The sequence below is a fragment of the Heterocephalus glaber genome, unplaced genomic scaffold (assembly GCF_053883595.1).
Source record: "Heterocephalus glaber isolate CG9 unplaced genomic scaffold, H.glaber_assembly_v1.0 deba00001564, whole genome shotgun sequence".
Classification (NCBI taxonomy): domain Eukaryota; kingdom Metazoa; phylum Chordata; class Mammalia; order Rodentia; family Bathyergidae; genus Heterocephalus; species Heterocephalus glaber.
In genome coordinates this window covers 18800732-18810264 of record NW_028258351.1, presented here as the reverse complement: position 1 = coordinate 18810264, position 9533 = coordinate 18800732, and the positions used below count along the sequence as shown (strand labels likewise).

General features: G+C 48.0%; 1 protein-coding gene across 7 annotated transcripts; it reads left to right on the top strand.

The window, feature by feature from the left end:
- The first annotated feature begins 1812 nt into the window (after positions 1–1812).
- On the top strand, positions 1813–9493 carry Asgr2 (asialoglycoprotein receptor 2). 7 transcript variants are annotated; one of them, XM_087191712.1, is made up of 10 exons: positions 1813–1927; positions 2198–2256; positions 2582–2736; positions 4593–4706; positions 4942–5037; positions 5242–5310; positions 5662–5748; positions 5831–5976; positions 8505–8611; positions 8827–9493. In XM_087191712.1, exons 3-10 carry the CDS (start codon positions 2613–2615, stop codon positions 8981–8983), a joined length of 900 nt encoding a protein of 299 aa, XP_087047838.1. In that variant the 5' UTR covers positions 1813–1927; positions 2198–2256; positions 2582–2612; the 3' UTR covers positions 8984–9493. The 7 variants fall into 7 exon arrangements, with proteins under 7 accessions (XP_087047838.1, XP_004857415.1, XP_087047837.1 ...); XM_004857358.4 differs by having other exon boundaries at positions 1818–1927; positions 5239–5310; XM_087191711.1 differs by lacking the exon at positions 1813–1927 and adding an exon at positions 1967–1985 and having other exon boundaries at positions 5239–5310.
- Positions 9494–9533: the final 40 nt, after the last annotated feature.

Here is a 9533-nt window from a genome sequence, read left to right as displayed (position 1 = left end):
CATCATCTCAGGTATAGCAATGACTGCTCCACTTCTCACTATCAGCTTTCTGTCACTGTAAAAAAGGGAAAAACCTAAATAAACTCTCCAGCCTCACTAGCTTTTAGTTGACTTCAAAAATCGCTAATTTGGAGGCAGTACAGCAGAACAATATGTTAGTTGTTTCCCACTAGTTTTGCTGTAGATTGCACCTCCACTGAAGCTTCCTAATGAGTTAATACTGTTCTCCAGCAAAAGCTGCTTTCTGTTCTTCTCCCCTGCTCTGTATCTTAAACGCAAGGTTTGCTATTCCTGGGGAAAGGAACTAAAAAGACATAAGTCATAAAACTAGTCAGTAACTTTTCTCTAGATTTACAGAACCCAGGACATCTGACAACCTTCGGGTATCATCAGAATGTACCTCATCTAGCACAAAGCATACAACTTGACAATCCTGTTCTTTAAAAACAGAAATATAGGTAATTTGCAAGAAAATATGTTTATTAAAGAATTATAGGACAGGGCTAGAACATGACAGTTGATTGTTATTGCAAGCATATTCTGGCAAAAGAGGAAAAAAAAAACCCTCAGTGACAGGATGGTAGGGAGCCTAGATGCGACTCAGTGTGCCTGCTCATTACTCCCCTGCACCTCTCATCCCTCTATAAAAACTTTTATATACTTGAGTTTCCTAAGAAGGGGCTCTGGAGACTATAGCTCTCTCCATGTTCAAGGGTTCTGGCTCTTAAGTAAAACTGATTTCCTTTCAACCAGCTCTCATCTCCTGAGTGTTGCCTTTTGAGCAGTGAGCAGCTGGACCTCGGTCCAGTAACACAAACACCTGAGATAAGTCAACTTATAAAGAGAAGAAATTTACTTTGGCTTATGGTTTTAGAGGTTTCAGTCTATGATCAATTGCCTCATTTTGCTTTGGACCTGTGGTGAATCAGCACATCCTGGTGGGGGAAAGCTGCTCACCTGGTGTCTGGGAATTGAGAGAAGAAGAGGAGGGTTTGGCTTTCACAGTCCTCTTCAAGGGCAGGCCTCCAGTGACTGGAAGACCTCCCAATGGGCCTCACCTCTTAAAAGTTGTTCTCCACTTCCCAGTAGTGCCATGGTCTGGGGAGCAGGCTCTAGCACATGAGCCTTTGGGGACATTCCAGATTCAAGGTACAGTGCTCCCACCTGGAGCACACACTCAATTTTCTTGAGGCTCTAGTTCCCCTGTGGAATGGGGATAGCAAACATAGCTCCCTCTTGGGGCTGTTGTAATGGTTAAATGAGAAAACATCTGTAGGAATTCACAGCAATGGCTGGGGATGAGGACAAATGTTTGTATTCCTGGACCTGGTGTGGTGCTTAGACTGCAGAAGGTGCTTACCGAGGTAGAGTTCCTGCCGCTGCAGAGAGGTCTGCTTCCTGCTGTGCACCTTTTTCCTTCCTCTGTTTTATTTTTTTATTCATTGAGTTTATTGGTACATTTTATGTATACAATATGATGGCACTTATCATTGGGAATTTGTATCTATATATGATATATCTTGGTTCTTATTTTTCCCCCATTCCCCTGCCCTCCCTTCAACCCCTCTGTCCCTCCCTATTTTATAAAGACTTCGTTTCTGTTTATTCCTTTTCTCTCCTTCCCGTTTCTCCTGTATCTTGAGGAACTTTGCTCCCTTAGAAAGTGAGCAAGTCAGGCTGGGACTGGGGAACCTGCTGAGCTCACAGGAAGTTGTGGTCTGGTATTTGGATTCCAGTATCACAGTCCCAGATTGGGCAAGAACAGGGAAACTGTTGGTTCCTCTGAACCTGGTCAGGGATATGTGGAGACACCAAGAATTCTGGGAAAAGGGGGAGGGACAGAGGGGGAACCACAAACTACACCCTGGACCCCCTTGGCCTGGCTTCCCTTCCCAAATTGTGCAATGAAGAATGAGATGATTGGCATGTGAGGATGGTGGTGGTGGGGAACCAGGAGACTCCTTCCTAAGGGGATGAGAACAGAGGTGGTTGTATCCCCCTCCCCCACTATTCATTGTCCAAGTTCCAACTCTGTTTCCACTTCTATTTACTGTCCAAAGTCCCAGGGCCAGGAGATGCCAGGTTAGAGTAATTCGAACATTCAGGACCCTGGCCTGAACTAACTTCCTCTTCCCCTCGCATGTAGCACCCACCACCTGCCTGAGTTGTCTTAGCTTTAATCCTTCTTTCTCCATAGGGCCTGAGCTGCCTGCAGAAGCCAGAGCCAGGTCTTCATACCTTTAACGGCTAACCAAGGTAAGGGAGACAGGCACGATGGGGGATGTTTCAAATCAAGGAGACCCTGGTTTAGGGACAGTGGGGCCAGGTGGGAAAATGTGTGTGATTTGATCTTTGAGAGTATGGAGGGATGGTTTCTGGCCATGTCAGGGGCCAAGTCATCTCTTGAGAAGGGTCAAGATCCTGCAATATTTCTAATCTTTACCCTGAGGTCATCTCCGATCTCATACCCAACTGAAGCCATCACCTTGACCCCTCCAGGCCCTACTCAATCCTACTGTCTGCCTCCACTAGAATTCTCATCTTAGCACAAGCCCCAGCTCTAATAACAACCTCTACTCAGTCCCAGATCTGGCTCCAGCTCTGGGACCATCATGGAGAAGGACTTTCAAGACATCCAGCAGCTGGACTTCGAGGAAAATGACCATCAGCTCAGTGGTGGTGAGGGACCAGGCATTTGTGGGCAGAATCCCAAGAGAGAAAATCCATTTTGGAAAGGCAAGTGTCCAGTTTCCTGGGCTTCATCTGCACCCCTGTACCAGCTGCTGATTACTCTCTGCCTCTCTGGGGTCTGTCACACTGACTTTCTGAGCTGGGACTAAGTCCTTCTGACTGTAAGCTGTAGATAGCTGTGCTTCCAGAGGACTTCCAGAGGGTGTGTGGGACACCTGGAAGTTACAGGTGGCTTTCTTCCTCCTCCCACCACAAGAGACAGCTGTGCTGTGTGTTTGCCTGGGCACATGTGTGCACAGAAGGAATGCAGAGCCAGCTAGGACTCTGTGTAAGTTGGGGTGGGTGGGGAAATGAGCACAGAAAGATCTTGGAAGATTCTTGCTCCTCTTTGACTTCCTGCCTGAATCTTCCTTTAGCAAATTTTGAAGCAGGCCCCAAGGGGCTGGGAAAAGTGTTAAAGTAAGAGAGATCTGAATGGTTCTAGGCAGAGGGGAAGGAGCCAGGGATGGAGGAGGTGCTGTGTGTAGGTGCTGGTGTTGGAGCTGGTTTCTGTGGAGGGAGGAGGTGCTGGGACTCAAGCTCAGGGAGGGAGATTGATGAGCCTGGGCTGGGAGGAATCCCTGCATTCCTGGGGCTGGCAGAGGAGGGAGAGCTGATGCTGGGCAGAGCAGGAGTGGGCAGAAGGGATAAATGTACCACTGATGGCTTCTCCTTCCCCTGGAAGTGGGCTGGTAGGTCTTATGACCCATTGGTGGGGTCTATGGAGACAGAAGCCATGTCTGCCTCCATTGTCTTTTGCAGCTTTTGGGTCCACATGGTGCCTGGGACTAATGAACCTTCAACAATGACTTTGGTTATTGCTAAACCTTCTGAGGTTGAGAGGATTCAGAGTTTGAGTGGGTGGGCTTGGAGAGAGTCCAGAGTTTTTGAAATTAATGGGAGTGGGAACTTGCCCAAATGGACTGAGGGTCAACACTGAGGGACAGGCCTAGGTGTCACAATAAGTTATGCATTTCCCTCCAGCAGCTCTGCCATCTGGAAGGGTCCCTGCAGGAGCAGACTTCACTGCTAGTTGCCTCCCATTCTTCCTGGCACTTTCCATCTATACAGTTTCCAACAAATTTGGAAATATTTTGACCATTGTTTCTGAAAATATTTTTTTTCTGTTTCCACCCCTTTCCTTTCTGTCAAGGACTCCAATTAAGTATATATTAATATACCACATTTATTAATGGCTCCATTGATGCTTTTCAAAAGCATCCTTCAAAAGGAGGTCTGTGAATGGTTTCCCCTCCTGCCCACCAGCCAGAGAGACCCACTGATCATCTCTGGTTTTAGTCTCTGCCCTTCCACATTCCCTGTCCCTTCAGACTGGGATCCCTTGAGGCTGGGCCCAGCATTCTCCCTAAGATCAATGCCTGTATCCCTCATACAAGTCCTCTCGTATCAAGGCTGTGCCTCTGACCTCCTTCCTGCCCACTAAGCACAGCCTCCCTGCTCTCACCTGCCCACACCCTCCATTTATTTACAGCGTAGAGGAATGCAAGGGCATTGGGGAGGGTGATTTGAAGGATGTATGTCTTGTAAAGCCCAAGTCTGTCTCCCAGGCCCCACTGTGTCTCTGTCCCCAAGTCCAATCTCAGTTTTGCACCTCGCTGATGTACCATGTACCATGTGAATGGATGTTCTATGCATGCTTAAACATGTTCATATGGGCCCAGATGTGTGTGTGTTCAATGCCTCAATGGTCAAAACCCATCAAGACCCCACAGCCCCTGACCTGGTTTCCTCCCCTGCCCTGGTTGCACCTCCTCAGACGTCTGAGCCCCTCTGCCCCACTGTGCCTTGTTCTGCAGCTCCCATTCCCTGGATGCCCAGCTCCTGACACCCCTCTCTCACAGGGCCATCTCCCCAGCCCCTCCAGCAACGCCTCTGCTCCAGGTTCCGTCTCAGTCTTCTCGCCCTGGCCTTCAATGTCCTACTGCTGGTGGCCACATGTGTGATTGGATCCCAAAGTGAGAGTCCCAGGGCCAGCAGGGATGGGGCAGGATGGGGAAGGGTTATGGGCATGGTGGGTCAGTGATGGGAACAACAAGAGGGGAAGAATAGAGGCAGCATGAGGTACATGTTGGGCAAAAGTGGGGGTCAGTGATGGGTGAATGATGGGAATAATGATGGTAGCAGTGTGGGTGGTGAGTGGGACAGTCCCACAGACAGCCCCACAACCCATCCCCCCTGTTTCCTGATAAGGCACACAGCTGCAAGTGGAGCTGCAGACCCTGAAAGAAGCTTTCAGCAATTTCTCCTCCAGCACCCTGGTGGAGATCCGGGCTCTGGACTCCTATGGTGAGTGGGCTGGGTGGTTGGCACAAGAGTTTGCTGGTCTCTGTGCTGAGTCTTCCTTCAGTAGGCGTGTGTTCAGGGGCTGTGGGGGTGCAGACTGGAGTCAGGCAGCATCCTGCGACAAGGTGAGAAGTCCCCAGGGTGAGGACCATGTGGCTGGAGGCACATGCAGGAGCAGAACAACTTAGTTTCTCTCTTTTTGAGGAGGCAGAGCAGGTGGCAAGTTGACATCCTTGGGAGACCAATTGGAGAAAAAGCAGAAAGATCTTCAAGCAGGTCAGAGACCTTCCTAGTGTGTGTACATGATGGTATGTGTGGTTTTATGTGTCATGGTGTGTGTTCGTATGTGTGTGGTATGCCTGTGCACTCTGTAAGGGATATCTGTGTGTGAATGGCATAGGCGATGTGTGTGGTGTGTGTGATATGTGTAAGGTGTGGTGTGTGCTATCCTTTCATGTGTGATGTGTGGTGCATGTGTGTTACATGGTGGGGCATGTGTATATGTGGGACATGTGGTGTGATGTGTGGGTGTGTGCTTCCCTAGCTGACAGCTAAAGTCTTGTGCCTGGTCCTGGAAGGATGGGGACTCACTGTTGACACACTGCTGTTTGTTCATCTGTTCCCTAGATCATGCTACCTTGCTCCTTCACCTTAAGCACTTTCCAGTGGATCTTCGTACCCTGGCTTGTCAGATGGCATTCCTCCAGAGCAATGGTAGGGTCAAGGAGATTCTGATCCCAGTGTGTTTGTCCCCACCAGCTGGATCTTACCTCTTTCTGCCCCTCTATCCCCTCAGGCACAGAATGCTGCCCCATTAACTGGGTGGAGTATGAAGGCAGCTGCTACTGGTTCTCTCGTGCTGGGATGACCTGGCCTGAGGCTCGAAATTACTGCCAGCTGGAGAACGCCTACCTGGTGGTCATCAACTCTTGGGAAGAGCAGGTAAGGTCATGCTTCCCAAAGGCAGGGGGAAACCTCATATATAGGGTTGGTCAAGAGGCCTAGTCAGGCTTGTTTTTTTTCTTTTTAACCTAAATAAGAGTCTAGAAGCAGAAGTGTGGTAGAGCTCGGGGAGGTGCCTAGTGGAGCAGCCTTTGATTCTAAGAGGTGGGAGACCATGCCAGGAGCCATGTGACCAAGTGATGAAGAGCCAGCTAGGAGACAGAATGCCAGCCGGGGTGACCTTGAGGCCAGGACATAGGAAGAGGAGAACATAGGGGAGGGCTCAGAGTCCTTTCTTGCTGTGCTGGCCTTTTGATGTGTTTGTCACCTGGGTTAAATCAATAGAATGAGCAAGATCCAGGGGTCTCCTGCAGTGGGTCACTGGGTTCTTCCAAGGAGCCTTGTGTATCCCCTTCCCACTGCTGCCATAAGAGAGCAACCCTGACCACTCAAGTTTGTGGGGAAGAATAGATAGGATGCTTTTGGAAAAGGAGGGTAATATTGGTAGCATTTACCCAATACTTACTATGTTCTGGGTGCTTTCATCTGTGCATGTTAAGCCTCACAGCCCTGTTGGGCAGGGATCCTTATTATCTCCACTTTGAGATGAGACCACTAAGGAATAGAGAGGTTAAGTGATTTGGCACATAGCTAAGTATGGAGCCAGAATTCTTATCCATTTGGCCTCTTTTGCTAGAGTTTCCACTTACTACCTGCTGCCTTAGTACTGTGAAGTCAAAGGGGGGTTGTGCTGTATGAACTTGAAAGTGTTATAAAGCCAAAGCAATTAAGCCATGTGGTACAGAAGCCAGGAATATATTTATTGAGTGTTTGCTATCCATGACGGTCTGTAAATATTTTACACGCAAAGTGATGGCAAACATATTTTGCTTTACTAATCAGGTTGAAATTATCAAAATTTAATTGGTTTTCACCCATAAATGTTAATTTCATGTCATTCAGCCTAAGATTTCAGAATTTTGTGATTTGGCTCACAAGTTCCTAACCATTACATCTTCCTGGTGCATTGTGCTTTCATCATTATGAAGTGACTGACAGCATCCCACTTAATGTTTTTGTCTTGATTTCATCTCTAGTGATTACTTTTTAACTTTAAATGGCTGAAGCTTATTAGCTTAAAAAAAAAAAAAAACCAACAGCTTATATAACTTTCTACATGTAAGGTGAGGAAAAGGAAAACAGCACACTTCCTAGGGTATAATCTCCCCAAAAAGCTATCCAGTCAGTAGTTTTTAAGTGTGTTTTCACCCAGCTCTCTTGGGATCCTTCACTGACTTTGGTGACACACTGTTCATAGAGCAAGTAATGAAAATTCTCACCTTTCCTTTTTTGGGACTCTTTTGGGCTCCATGATGATTTTCCTCTTCTGTCTCTGTTATGAATGGGTATAATTCTTTCTTCTCTGTATTTCACCCAGTAAGGGAAGGAATGAATGATCCTAGATGATTTTCTCTGATTGTCTAGTACAATTTGATTCCTACTTGGCCTCTGTATTGAAGGATCCTAGAACTTAGAGGTGCTACTCTAACTGATTATATCGTTGGGTGAGGTGACCAACTGCAACCTTAATTATGTCTCTATGGAGTATGAGTGGAATTAGACATTTTCCCTCCAAATGCAAGTAAGAACCCTTCACATGCTGTCAAAGGGGATATAAGGTTTCTGTTGATCAACCCATTCCTCTGCTCCCTCCACAAAATCAGGTGACCACATCTTGGCTTACCAAACCATGGGACTTAAATCTCTAGGAATAGCCATATCTGTAAGAGAAAGCCATTTGGAAGGGCTTCTTGGGAAGCTACCTGTAAGCTCAGAGACACTGTCATCCAAGGCTCTGCCAGTTGGATGAGATGCCTCTCATTCCCAGGACACCCTCCTGCATAACATGCCAGATCCCATGTAGCCAGGTCCTGATGGAGCTCCAGGCAGTGGGCCCTTGGAACGCTTGAGGCTTGGCAAACCTTAGGAAATGACAGCTACACTTAGAAGCAGGAGCAAACAGGGGCAGATATACCTGAAAGTGAGTGAAGCTGAGATCCTTAATAGGTTCTGGGGTCTGTTGAGGCAGCAGGAGCAGAGATACCAAGAGTTGGAAGTTGTGGGAAGATTGGGAGAGGACCAGAGTTAGGATAGCAGTTGTGATGGGAATGGAGTGAAACTCTAGGCCAGGGCTGGGAACAGAGTGCAGTGGCTAGTGGCTAGTTCATGGCTTGGCTCTCTGGGCTCTAACAACTGCCCTGCCAAATATGAATCACTTAGAAGGTTTCTGAGGATTAAATGAGATTATTCTTACAAAATATTTTAGCACAAAGTGTAGATCAGTAAAAGGGTGACTAAGCAACACCTGAGGTTACAGAAGAAAAAGCAAGGAAGCAGTTGTATTGGGAACTGAAGCTCCAGCCGGGGGCAGATCTGTCTGGGGAGTCTGAGGGGGGCACATGAATGCCTGCAGGGCGAAGAATGAAGGTACAAGCAACTAGCCACCCCCCCCCCATCTGTTTTTCCAGAAATTTATTACACAACACACCGGCCCCTTTCATACCTGGATAGGTCTCACTGACACTGAAGGCTCCTGGAAATGGGTGGATGGAAGTGACTACAAGTATGGCTACAGGTAAGAGACCTCCCTCCAGCTCCCTTTCAGTTTCCCCTGGGGACAGCCACCTGGCCCTTTACCCCAATGTATTCCCACAGGTCCCTCAAGGACCACGTTTCCCAATCCTCTCCTTCCTGGCTCCCCACCTCCAAGGCTGTGTTTTGACAGCCTGGGGGATGGGGTTGCTGGGATGTGGCGCAGGTCAGCACTTGAGCTTCAGTTTGCCTTCTTAGGAACTGGGCTCTCTCTCAGCAACAAAATTGGTGGGGCAGCGAAGTGGGTGGAAGCAAAGACTGTGTTGAAGTCTTGTCGAATGGCTTCTGGAACGACAATTTCTGCCAGGAGGTGAACCGCTGGGTGTGTGAGATGCGGCAGAATATTACTGAATAGGAGCCCCGCCCCAGCCCTCTCTGTTGAAGAAAGCAAGCAAAATGGAGTCCTGGCCATGGGGAGCAGTTGAGGAAAAATAGAGAAGGGGTGGTTTGTCTTAGATCCTGGGAAGGCTGAGATCCTGCCTCTTGCAATTCATGTAATTAGTATAATTTTCAGCCTCTTCAACGGATTAGGAAAAGAAGAAGGAAATACTTGAAACTCTGTGTGGCTTGGTTATTTGGAACTGGGATGTGAAGGGTGCACAGAAAAGGGAGGGGCTGGGGATTTAGCTCAGTGGTTCCACCGCCTGCCTCACAAGCAAGCTCAAGGTCCTGAGTTTGATCCCCAGCACCAAAAGCAAAAACAAAAAATGTGCTTTGGGCCGGGGATTTAGCTCAGTGGTTCTGCCTCCTCTCCTGCAAGCCCAAGGACCCGAGTTCAATCCCCAGTACCAAAAAAAAACAACAACAAAAAAAAAAAAAAAAAGAAAAGAGAGGGGGGAGGGTCTAGAAGAGGCAAAGTATAATTCCTAGACAGCTGCTCCCCACACTGACCCCCTAGGTACATC